The 14180-nt window shown below is 33.4% G+C and overlaps 1 protein-coding gene across 1 annotated transcript in view; it reads left to right on the top strand.

Moving 5' to 3' along the window:
- LOC126297950 (titin-like) overlaps positions 1 to 14180 on the top strand; it is an 817179-nt gene that overhangs the window by 514838 nt on the left and 288161 nt on the right. The window contains exons 34-35 of the mRNA XM_049989271.1: positions 3104 to 3169; positions 9291 to 9350. Coding sequence (XP_049845228.1) covers positions 3104 to 3169; positions 9291 to 9350 — 126 coding nt within the window. The remainder of the gene's footprint in view (positions 1 to 3103; positions 3170 to 9290; positions 9351 to 14180) is intronic.

The raw sequence follows: 14180 nt of genomic DNA, 5'->3' as shown, positions 1-14180 counted from the left end.
CTGCTATCTTTGCTGTTTGTACAGAATTTTACATACAATGATAAAAAAAATGTTAGTATCCAGCTAGAATGCCACAATAGTGTCAGAGTTGCCTAATTTTGAGGAAACATTAACAACAGTTATGAGAAATTAAGTCTCACTGCAGTGTTACTGTGCCGGTCAAGAAGAGCACAATAACTGGGGATGCATGAAAAATTCAAGTTCAGTTTTGTTATAGATTACCATCATGCCTGAGCAAAAGAGCATTAAGAGGAGTGGACAAATTCTATCAGCAATTTTGAGTAATACTGCAGCAGTAGTCAGTGGCTTTTATTTCATGTCTGTTTGATAATGCTTTGGTAAATCTGATTTCACAATGATAACACCCTTGGCCATCATATATTACCTCCAGGAGACAACAAACTGGACTGGCTTTCAATACCTATACACACTACATTTGTTTACAAGCTGCCTGCATTATGTTGACTTATATCCACAGTCAACACAAACCTTTATCCTCTGCAGGATAGGAAATGTCTGGAAGAACATCTTGTGTATACCAGTGCATGGTTTCAGGCCAGAGGTATGGATAATGTTCTCTCAGGCTTCCAGCCATGTCAAGTGGTTTAAAACCCACAAGCTCTTGGCCAAGTACTCCTCAGCCATTGTCAAGCAATGATTGTCTTTTGGTTGCTGCTATAGCTGCAGAAACAAAAAGACTGTCACCAATTGACAATGGCTAATGAGTACTCAGCCAAATGCTCATGGGTTTTAAACCACTTGACATGACCGGAAGTTCAAGAGAATTTTATCAGAACTTCTCCTGTGTCAACAGACTATCACTGCAATGTCAGTCTCCTTGATATGAAAGGTTAGTGCTGACAGCTGAGGTCAAGCTTGCTTCAAGGAATGGCAGCTTTATACCCTAGATATATGGGACCAGTGAAATGCATGCATTACCAACTACTTTTTCCATTTGAATTAATGTTGTAATGATTGTAACAGTAATACATAACTTCTCAATAAGTGTGATTTCTTTTCATTTACGTACTCTCATGCATGGTTAAATTTGTTATTTAGTAAGTGCAGAATTAGTTACAGGTTTTCCAATGCTTACCAATATTTGTTTCACTACAAAAACTTTTGTCAGCATTTTATTAAATGAAATTCTTAGACCTAGATGAACACTGATAATTGGGTATTGGAAAAATACTGATAAAGGCATAACTATATACATTATTGCAAGGGAAGAAATTAGTTAGCTCATATTGAAAATTTTGTGTAGTGATGAAACCAAAATGACAAAGTCAAATGAGAAAATTTATTTGAAAAGTGTGGTTAAAAGAGTTACATGTATACTAGGTAGCCCCTCAGTTTCTTTCATTTTCGTTTATCTTCTCCCATTTTCATTAGCATTTTTAAATTCACAAGCTAGTGATAATTTTCCTGAAATTTTAAGTTGCAGCTATCAGTAATTACTTTTCTCATGAAACTCAGTACAAAGTGTGATCCTATACTAAAAAAATTATAAACCATATCCATGATAACCTCTAGTGCTTCTTCCAAAGCTACAGAACTACACTAATGGAAATTTTCTGACTGCCTTATGACCAAAAATATAATACAGTGGATCCCAAAGCCAAATCTGAGCAATTTTTGACACAAAATGTCACAGGAAATGGAAATGATTGAAATATAGACATATGCAAATAGAAGAGATGATGGGACATTTTAAATGATCTGTTAGCTCTGTAAACATGAAAGTGACTACCTAACTGAATTCAACTTAAATTCATGCATTAGGACAGTAGTGATGCAATTTATGTTTGAGTGAATAGCTATGACTGAGGAAACTGTGTGTTGCATCACTTCTCTGAATTTGTGTAATCCATGTCATATCATGCGCAGATTGGAGCTTTCAATGATTCTTTCACTGTACAATGCAAATAATAATATCAGTGGGTCTACCAAATTTATTCCACCTACTGTGTTACTCTGTGTCCACACAGATTTCAATAAAACAGTGCCAAAATTTGTTCATGTTCAAATTATTGAACAGTGTTATTTATGGTGTTATAACTTTCCTATTGATAACTTTTTCATTGTTATTTAACAGGAATGTTCACATAATTGTTGTGTTTTCAGTTTCCTAAGTCATAAAATTTTATTTTTCTCACATACTCTGAGACAGACTTTGAGTATGCATTTCTTATCACGTACTACTATTAGCCGTAGAACATAGCAACATGACTTTTGTACACTAAAACAACCAAATTTTCTCCATCACGATGGACAGAGACTGAAATAGATACCAAATATTTATTTTCTGCCACATAATTATGCCCGTTAGAAAACAAATTATTAAATGGTCAATAAAGTATAAATTCAAATCATAACTACTTTTTATAGCTTCTAAAGCTCATCACACAGTCTCACCTTTATATGGTAATTCATATCCTGAACAAATTAATGCTTTATTTAAGCAAATAATACAGTAACTGGCCCTATGTTGCTGAGTTATTGCAATGAATCACTTCCTTTTTGCCTTTGTACTCTACCCCATATGAATATTGCAAGTTTCCTTATCTGTGTATGCACAGGTAATGTTTTTGTTGTCATCTCCATATTACATGAATGTCAATGATTAGTGTTTCTTATGAGTTTTCCATTTCCTTTGTACTAAAACAGTGTGTTATCCATAACATTTAGTTAAATTATAATGAGTGATTTCCAGCTGTTTGAGAATTGTTACCAATATTAAAACAACAATTGTATTTTAAAATGAAGTTTTTGACATTATCATTATTTTTATTCTGTTCATTCCTGTTTGTATATGGTGTAAACTACTTTTAATTATTTTAAATGCTAAGTTCATCTCAGTACACATTTTCGTGATTTTTTTTTTTAATTCTCTAGGAGCTGTTACTATGCAATGACTACAATAACTACCTTACTGTGTGTTCACTTCCTTGTAATGGCAGTTCAAAAGTCTCTAATGTAATTCACGTAATCCACTAATGTTATGTGCAGAATATTTTACCAACATTTGAAATTTAGTAGACTTGTGATTGGAACAAGTGCCACTAATGCTACTGAGTCTCACAACTTGCACACATTTTTTCAGAAATCCTGTCACCAAAAGTTTCGAAAACCCCGCCCCCAAGTCCAGCTGAGTTCAAGGAGCAAACAGGTGAGTTTCGCAATCTGAGACATAATATGCATCCAATCAGTTGAAGTTTAAGTGGAAGAAGATATAAGAAATATTGTTGACTCTTGAAACTGCTCAAGTGAAGATTTGTCCTCACTGAACACCTACACTATATGCATTGTTTCTCACTCAATGCTGATGGTTCATTTTACTTATGTTATAGGTTCATCTTAGTGCAAAACATCGTAATATTTCTTCAGGGAAGTGGTGAAACTCAGAACATAAAAATTTGTTGTGAGTGGTTAATAATTTTTGGGTTAGGACTTCAAATCCTTGCTCCAACAAAATCCCAGAAAACATTTTGACTCTGTAAAATGCTTTATTGATACTTAATCAGCTGTATATGAGTTTAGGAAAAAAGCATTGTTTTTACCATGAACATATATTAAGAAAGTCCTTGTTGATGTGGAACACATCTAGAATAAAATAAAATGAAAATTGGTTGTGTTTTACATGAATAAACATGAGTGAGGAGACATTTGAAATAAGAAGATGAAATAATAGTGTTTGAATTATATAGCTAGCTGTGTCCCTGGAGCTATACATTCAACTTAAACTCAGTACCATGGTTTCAAAACCTCTCTAGATCAGCTAATTAAAAAGACTGTTTAATGATATTATAACTTGTTTTCCAATTTTTTAACGCAATAAAAGGACAAAGAAAGGAGTGACTACATGAGCATTAAGGATAAGTATTCTCTCTGTGCCGTACAAAAAGAATGAAAACAGTATGGCAATTTTTATTGCTTATAATTGGAATGAGACAACTTCCAAACGTGTTCCACTACAAACCCACTTCAGTTATTGTATGATTGCAAAGATATATTAATTATATAAATATCACTGCTGAAACAGAGCTGAAGTCACTAAACTGTTATAAAGTCCATGGAATCCCTGTCAAGTCCCCTACTGAATTTGTAACTGCACCAGTTGATTTGAAGAGTAGGGGGAAACTCATCTTAAGAAGAGGTGTAACACAGATCCATAAAACTACCACTCAATAGCCACAATATGAAACCAGAACATGATGGAAGTTTAAACATAATGACCTGCCTTAATGAAATGGTGTGCCCTGTGACTTACAGTATGGTTGTCTAATGTTTGTAGATTCATTTCACACACAATATGTTAAAAGCTACTGTCAAGATAAAAAGTGATTTTTGGCTTTTCATATGCATGCAATTAAGTTTGTGTGTGCCCAACAAAAGTGGGATAGACTCACTACTGTACATTAACATTCTTGAGAATCAAAATGGAGTCTTCTTGCTTACAATCAAACAGTGGCTGCCTAGCCACGAAGACAGACAATGTTGTAACCACTACCATCATTTCAGACATGCTGCTGTATCAATGCATAAAATAATTTATTCATTACAGTAGTGATGTTTCTGCACTAGATGACTATCCAAATAGAAACTAAACATTCAGCACTCACATCAGGATGGCTGTTGTAAAAAAATTATTAAAGCTCATTCTGTGCCTCCTTTGTGTTTTCAGCGTCTCTATAAGCATCAAATAGTATATGAATATTAGCATTTTCAGTTGCTTAAATACCCCAGATCCCCAGCAGATACATGTTGTCTGCTCTGTGTGATAAGATTGATAACATGGTGCACCAACTGTAAGCTGGACTTACATTTAGCTGAAAGTATCATTTTATCACAGAAAATAATTTTAAATGAAGTATCTATTCCTTTACATTACATGTGTAAGTGCAGTATCAATGATAAAAAAGCCAAGAAATTTTGAAGATGAAAATTTTGTTACAGTGTGTTACCATTAGGTTATAGAAATGTTGTTATATTTACTAAAGGAATGCCTACAGAAAAAGGACAGAAGTAAGATTAAAACTTTTTGTATGACTGTGGCTCCATATAAATGTATAATCATTATTCATAAACTTGTTACTCAAATTTGAACCAACTATTTTTACTACTTCATGGAGAAGAAAATCTTGACTAAACTATCATTGTCTGCAGTGTTCATGAAATGGAAATAATCCTATGCAAAAAGCATACAGAGTTGAACAGAAACCAAAACAAAAATAATTTCACATGTTGTGTAAAATAGTGTTGTACAAAGTAACCAAGAAGACACAATAGAGCTACTCATCACTTCTTTTAAATTCAGCTATTGACGCTATCTCTAAATGAACCAATTTATTATTACAAGCAGACTCAGAAGACATTAGCAATGTTTTTCAAGTATGGTCTTTCGTTATATGATACTGGATACTTAAATTTTCAGTTGCTTAAAGGTCTGTAATGAGGACACTGCTACATCAGTTGCTAACAGTTATATGTGAATGATTTAATTAATTATTGCCCTTTCCATATGACATTATTAACAGTTCATGTAACACACTTCAAGATTATAACTTAATATTGTATGAACAAAACTGGCGTGATAATGACTTTTATATACAAGCTGAAGAGCACAGTATAAGTCAGTTTTATTGGAATTTAATTATTCAAATATGAGATCAGGATAAATTAATTAAAATAATCAGTCTCATTGTTATACAACATCGGTTGAAGTGCATGTATCATAAGATGCAATGGCATTGTGACTAAAATGTACAGTGTTAGTGCATTCTCTTCTGTCATCGACTGATTTTAAGAACAAGTGATTATTAAGAATTTCTCAGAAAATAGAGCTCCAAATTTCAAAGTGCTGAACAAGCATTCAGGTTGCTGAAGGAGTTCTCCAGTCGTGTGACTGCCATCATATTACATACCTTTTGAAGCAATTGAGATAGCACAAATGTCTTCAAAAGAAGATGCCTAATATTATGGATTATGAGTGATATAGGAAGATGTATAGATCATCTCATAAAGTTTTTAATTAATATGCCCAACAGCGATGGTATACACAAGTTTCCTCATCGTGCAGCAACATTTCCATAGTGATCATTGTTTATAAGGTCTGGTATCCTCTTCTTCCAACAAAATGCTAAACTCATCTTCAAGAGTAGAGTTTGTGGCAGTGGTATGTTAATACGAAGAAAGTGGAACAGTTAGAGGTTTAGTACACCCTGTGGTCATTCCTTTGGGAAACTGGATGTTAAGGAGACACATCTTTGATGATCACTGTTCTAGGACAGCAGGATACAACAGAAATTGTAACTCCACAGTGTGTATTCATTGTAATTCCATATTCATTTCCTTCTTAGTGAAAGGCTGTGGGTTAAGCTACTTCTCAAACTGAAATATCATACCATAGACTATAACAGTAAAACATAATTCTCAAAAGCAAATACTTGCATCGCTGGATAACTTTAGAAAACCACATCACAGCCTTTCAGAACTAAGTTAGGAAATGTTATCAAAAATAAAATATGTATACACATGTGTATGTAAGAAGCTGAAATTTTCAAGAGAATGGGAAAGTATAATATATTGAATATTCAGGCAACATGACTATTAGTTTTATGAAATAACTTTCAAAACATAAAATGTTTGAAAGTGTAGTTGTGGAAATGTATCTCAGACACAAAAACATTTTGTATGAACCACATCATAAAACATCACTAATGATGCAAACCACAAGAAATGATGTGACACTTTTGCAAATATTATAACCTGGAAGTTTTAGGAATAAGAAGGCAATTAATTCTTTCTGCAGTAATTTGTGAAGTAAATGCTACACAATAAATAATTCTGGGAAAGTACATTCTTGAAATGTGAAAAGGACGATGTGTAGCATGTGAAACAGATTTCACAAATTCAGTTTGAGATGGCTTACTATCAATGACAGAAAAATGTTTAAAACTAATAGAGAAACTGATTATTATTTGCAGTACTTTGGACAGATATCAGGTAGAATTAGGAATTATGAAGACACTAAGCAAAACTAGAAAGCAAGGTTTAGGAATTACGAAGACACTAACGAAAGAAGTCTAATATTAACATGCAGTTACAGAAAGGCTGTGTGAGAGCAGTCAATATGTTTGCACTCTATACATATCTTTGAAGAGAGGAATATATGTCTGTAATCTTGAGAGAAAGGTAATCTAGTACAGAGACAAATAAGAAGTAACGGGATTTATATACAGAAGGTAAATATAATGAAAGTGTAAAATAATGATGTGAAGTACTTATTCAGAAGCTATTAAAAATTCAGACATCTAATTTACAGATTGTCTGTTAGAAAAGCATTGAGAAATGATTTCGGATAAGGACAAAGTATAAAGAAACTTTACATTACTAAATTTTTTTACAGTGTCACTTTGCTGTAATTAATTTGTGTACAGCTGATCAGTTCAGAATTAAAGATTGTTTAACAAAGAATTTGAGTAGGATATAAACAAAGAAAGTTATAATTGGGAAAGGTGCTGTGAAAGACATGAAGAAGATGACTACCAACCAAAACTATGAATATATAAGGGGCGATTACATTACATGGTTTTCTACGTGTAGTTAATTGAACAGATTCAACAATTTCTATAATACACAGAGTGAAGTCGACAAGATAAGTGAATATTGAAGATACAAACACAAGGTCAACATGGAGGAAAGCAGTTTGCATAAACACAAGGTCAACACAGAGGAAAACTGACTTCAGAGTGCAACATTATACAAAAATAAATAATGAGAAGAAGAGGCTGGAAGATCTGGAACATGTTGCTTCATAATGATATTAAATATTAACTGAAGAAACTAACTGAAGACGTTTTAGATCAAGTATATAAAGAACAAGCTCAAAAGAGCCTTTCTTAAGGAGTATGATCAAGAGGAATAGTACAGCGGGCTATGAGGCTCACAGAATCCTTGGAACTGTTCAACAGACACATCATGGGAGTTAAAATTATAATATGAAACAAAGACTGAAATATGTGTTGTAGGTGTAGAACATAGTAAAAAAAGAAGCACTTATCAAATATGTTTGAAAATATTATTTAAGTATTTCCTTTTTGTAATTTTCTGCATATTCTATAAAGCACCAGCGGAGAATTCAGTTATTGTTTTCAAAGATTTTGATCGTTGTAAGCATTCATAGATGTAGAAGGTGATATATATAATAAAAAATATGTGAGCTACCATGTAGGTTAGCTGCTACATGGAGGTAATATTTACACGGAGCCTAATTCATACTTTGATATGGAGCAAGTGTTCTGATTTCAGTAAGTGCATTCCACTAGGACACTAAAAGCAAAGAAGAATAAAGATGACAAAAGAAAGAAGTCACAGAAAACATGATGTACTGCTTCAGTTTAGTTGAGTGTCCAACGACAGCACATAATTCAAAACATATTAAGCAGTATAAGCTCTTTCAATCTTCAGAGTATTAACAAAAAATGATTGAAGTAAATATGTATTTTGTCTTAAGTTAATTATGTGCTTCCAAAATCTTTGGCAAACTAACATCAAACAATTTATACGTGATTGTTCCTTATTAATGTGATAGTTACAAAAATTTATTTAATTTATTCCTGTGTACATCTACAAAATGATGTAGCCTTACAGTTAAAAATTGATCCTTGAGAACTGTTTGCTAACAGATGTGTGGATAAATTGGAATGTCAGTGGCATTTATACAGTTTAAAATGGTAAAGCTCTTCAGGAATCATTAACAGATGCCAAAGTTAGCAGATTCCCATGAACAAGAACTCCATAGAGAACAAAATATTATAGTTAATGCAAAAGACACCTATTCAAAACATATATGAAAAGATATATGTTTTTTTATAATTTGAGAATACACCAAAGATATGATGACATGGGATTATCAGTTTTGTTGTAATTTTAGTAGCTGCAACCTCATTAAAGTTCATAAGCAGCTCTTTCATTCACTCAACACTCACTCACTTAAAGGGCATTTGTCTTTAGGGTAAGGCTGTAAGGTATTTTACAAAAAGTGGTAGATTTTGAACAAGAAAAAATCGCAAACTGAGAAGATGCTTTTGTATTATATTATGTGCATCAATGAATAAGAAAAAGTGACATGGATGAAGGTATTAGTGCTTCTGCCAATAAATCCAGTGATAGTTTTCCCCTAAACAAACTGCTGAAGAGTGCGTAAAACATAATCTTCTGACTTTTCATAACTTTCATATTGGTTCCAATATTAAAATTTTATAACTAAAGTGTCTGTGTGTTTCCAGGAACAGCGATATGGCAGGAAGGTCCACTGTTAACAGCTGAACATCAGCCTCCTGCACAAGGTAGGATGATGCACAAGTAGTTCCTGCTTTTTAGTTTTTTGTAGTTTTCAGTATTTTTCCTAAATTTCCATAGCCATTTAGACTGTTTATATTTTGGTAATATTGTAGCGTGGAGGAGAGTCTCTAAAACATGTCTCTTCAGGAGCCAGCATCATTATAACATATATAAATAGTACCACAGCATGTTGCCATTCAGAGAAAAATGTGTGAAATTTTTTGAATGCTAGAGGAGATGAAGTGTGTGAATTGAGTGAGTTTGCACAACACTGAAACACTAAATTCACACTGTAGATGTTTTATGCTGTACTTTCTGCACAACATTTTGTTGCATTGAAATTTCAAAACAAATAAAATCATCTATAACCTGATGAGTACCCACTATGAAGTTATCATCTACCTACTTTTAAAGTAACAATCACATGTGTCCCTATGAACCTTGATGGAGCTGACACTAGCAATTGGCTTTCAGGTAGTGGGTTTCATCACTGTTTTCTGTTTTTTTCTTTTTTTTTCATACAAATATTTTGTATCAGCTGTTCAAAAAGTTTATCAATTACTCAGTTATTACAGAAAATCCATTATTTGTAAGTAAATAAGTATTAACAAATATATTGTCTATCATTTCATTACAATATAAACAAACAGAGGAAGTAAACTCATTGATTCATAAACCTACAACACATATTAGAGTGACTAGTGGACAGAAAAGTTATCAGAATGATACACAATGGAGTTCAACACTGTCTTGCATATAAACATCGTAAATGTAAGCCTTACAGAGTTTCTATAGAATAAAGACAGATCTCAATTATCTGTGAATACATGGAGCATGAACAGTCATATCTTGTTTGACATCACTGTTAATATCTTTATTATACATAGTGAAAGACATTGTATGGTTCAGTCTTCTACTTTTCCATGTTTTATAGTATAGAGGACTCAAATGCTAACAGTTCATCTTACATTGCACACTTTAGTCTGTAAGCACTGTCATTGCTTTTGGAAGCACGTATCCTTCCCCTATAAGTCTCTGAAGATACATTTGCAGTTAACTATCAATGTCTATCTCAACTATTATTTTTTGTTTAAGTGCCTCTCTGTACCTATCTCTGATTAATGGCTGGGCTTCACTACCGAATGGCTTTGTAAAATACATGGTGGTTATAATCAAACTTTTGCTACTTGAGCCAGTGTAGATGAAAAACTATTTATCATATAGGTACCCAACTTTATAGGAATAATGTTCAGACCGTGCACTGCTGGATTTGCATTGCTAGTAGGGGTAATGTCATCACTTGTCATTAGATGCCAGTACTGGTACTGTGATGTATGATTGAAATACAAGCATCATGTGCAATACAGCTGCAGATAGTCAACTTGAGTCTGGAAAAGTTGAGCAGGACTTCATTCACGAAGCTGTTTTATCAACAACAGCAACAATGCTGCTGCAAGAATCAACACGTTACATTGATATGGAGAGGTGTTCTTCCTGTACCAGAATTCAAGAACATGATTCAGATGTTCGAATTAATTGATGGTTTGGATCTGATTGAGAGAGGCCAGCAGTGAATTGCACCATAAACTGTTCCAAGAAGTTACTCTTGGCATAGCTGAAAATACTGGACACAATGTGTGATCTCTGAGCAGAACAAATGTTGTGTCATGACATTCCATGGTCCACCATTAAAAAATGCTACAAACAATTGTGGCATGATATCTCTGGTGTGCTTCTAACTGTCATGGATGCAGATAGTCATCACATTGAGCAATGTTTGTAAGCTGGAAGGTAAACATGAATGCAATTAGCAAATATTACATCTCGTGTGGAAATTAAAATGTGTTTCTTTCAAAGGTTTATACATTGTTTCTCTTCCACATGTTCTTACAAATGTTTCCACTGATCAGCATTGTGCTATGATCACTTGTTTTTCATGGGGACCCTCTAAATAGCAAAAGTTTAATTAAAACAACCATGTATATAAAAATGGTTCATATTGCTGCATCATCCTTATTGCATTTTCTTCTTCTGGGTCACATCACATTTGTGCTACAGTAGCAGCATATATTTTTGCAGTTACAAGGCTTAAACTGTAATTGTTGTGGGGCACACATTTCTTCAGATACTGTTCACTTGGGTTATTTAACATATGATATTCAAAAATATAGTAAAATTTGTGGAAAATGATAGTATGGAGTGCATTGTAGAACATAGTTAAAATGCAACTCTCAGTATTAGAATACGATCAGACAAATTAATGCTGAAAGGCATGGCAAATATTACTTTTTTGGCATCTTTACCCTCAAGAATGAGACTGATCATGAGTTATTATAATACACTAATTTTGTATGTGTCAGTTCACTTTGCAACAAGCAAAACTGTATCTACTTCATGATCCCACAGCATTCATTGCATTTAAACCTAATTTGCTTAAAATTATGACCAAATAATTATCTAAATTGTGATGAGTCTGTAGAAAATTATCTGAGCTAAAGTAACACAGGCACAATTAATCACCATCTGAACCGATAAAAATTAAATTCTCAGTTTTAAAGACAAACTTATTTTTAAAGTAACATGATGCACAATAGTTACTAAGCATATGAGAGACTGGCTACAATTAAAGTGAAACAAATAAAATATATTTATACCAAAGACAATCCTGAACTATGACCCCAAAGAGAGTAGAGACATACATTGACCAAGGAAACAATGGACATGAAATTTGTGGAGACGGAACAAGCAGATGCTTAATCACTATATGTAAGAAGATGACAAAGACAGCAGTTGAATCAAATGTGATGAATATCGAATGTAAGGTGAAATACAACAAATTTCTCAACTGAAATAACAAGTCAATAATTTATGTGTTATTAAGGTACCCTCAGCTTAAATATGCGGTATTATTGTGGCCATTTGTGATAGTGTATAGTAAGTAGTTTGAGCCTTTGTAAATTAGCAGTAATTTCATGGTGGAGGAGGGTGCAAATATGCATTTATTGGTGATATTTCAAATGTTAACTTGTCCTCATACTGCAGTGTACACTGAATGTTTATTTTCATTTGTAGTTGATGCTTTGCACCTGAGTCATGAGGCATAATGTCTAGATCCTGTTGTAATCAGTAATTCAAACAGAGACCAATTATGATAGGAGCTCCTTCGATCACGTACACCATTGTTTATGACACTAGCTTTAATTTTAAACTAGGTCTTCTCACACATAGTACAATGATGTTCTATATTATTTCTGTTTATTTACCATCAGTTGGGTGATTTAATGTGTGTATGTAGATGCCAAACAATTTTTGTTTTTGAGGATATGCAAACATCTTCCAGAAACAAGGAAGTGTGTAAGCTGTGAATGTGAATATTCCAGTAACACAGTATGGTAATTCTCTCGCTTGGTTTCATGGTCTTTGATTAGGAATTTTGTGAATCAGGGGATCTGTAATGCATTTTGAGATTGTTTGTTCCAGTGTGTGCAACTGTTAGTCAAACTTACAGAAGGGAAAAATATTTATTCTGTTATTTTTTGCCAATTTCAGTGTTATCATTTGCTAGTGTTGGTGTTATTTTTTGACAATTTTGTCATTATTTTTTGGGATCTGATATTTCAAGTATCACGTTCCTTTCTCTGTCTTGTTTCATCATTATATAGTGTAACGTTAAAAATTATAATATGCCTATCAGTTATATTATAGTTCATTGACATCACTCACTACATTTATTTATGTAATATTCATTGACATTATATGCCACAATTATTTGACATCAAAGAGAAAGAAAAAAATATGTTAAACCCAACAAATCTAATCAAGTAACTATGCAACAGAGTTTTTCAAAATATCAAATTTCTCTTCCAAGACATCACATCACTAATTGCCAACATTTTACATATTTGAACACGACGGATAATTTGCTTTCTGCACAACTGGAGGCATTTGATAATTCCACATTTCATGCAAAGTTGCTTTTCCACTAAATTTTGAAAGGATTTGTATTCTGTTAGAATATATACACTACTGAGACCTGCTATTCCACAGTATCCATGACTCTCTGTTTGCCATGTCAGCATTAATAGAGGTCATCATTATCACCTTACATTTGAAAGAAGAACCTAAGCCTGCAGTCCATCATATTTCAATTTTTCCTTCACTTTTCATTGAAGAGGTTGTCTCACATTTTTTTAAAAAAAAAGCTTAGTGGTTTTATCACCGAAGATTCCTTTTCCCACAATAGTGAAGCCATCTTCAAACACTGATCTGTAGCTTAGCTGAGGTCTAGGTTACACTGAAAGGTGATGATTAGTTTGTGATTCACTAAAAAGCAAAAAAATGGTTCAAATGGCTCTGAGCACTATGGGACCTAACTTCTGAAGTCATCAGTCCCCTAGAACTTAGAACTACTTAAACCTAACTAACCTAAGGACATCACACACATCCATGCCCGAGGCAGGATTTGAACCTGCGACAGAACGGTCTGCGGATCCAGACTGTAGCACCTAGAACCACTCAGCCACACTGGCCGGCCACTAAAAATCAATCATGCTACTTATTTAGCACTATTTAACAATTTTAATGCCATGCTTGTAATATAAAATTGGAAAGAATGCCACACCTGTAATTTTACGGGCCTACTATGGACATGGTACTCAAAGAGTTTAATTCTTTAGTCAGTCATAAATGATGATAGTGATTTTTGTATGACTTCTAGTATCCCTTGCTGTGCTCAGTTGACAGAAGCAAACCGAGCAGATTCCATGTTGACTTACACATCTGTAAACTTAAGTGCCATTTTTCATGTTTTATTTTGTAATTATACTTGTATATGT

Source organism: Schistocerca gregaria, chromosome X, assembly GCF_023897955.1.
Source record: "Schistocerca gregaria isolate iqSchGreg1 chromosome X, iqSchGreg1.2, whole genome shotgun sequence".
In the NCBI taxonomy this organism is placed as follows: Eukaryota; Metazoa; Arthropoda; class Insecta; order Orthoptera; family Acrididae; genus Schistocerca; species Schistocerca gregaria.
The sequence above is the reverse complement of the archived record's forward strand: the minus strand, read 5'-3'. Positions and strand labels throughout refer to the sequence as shown.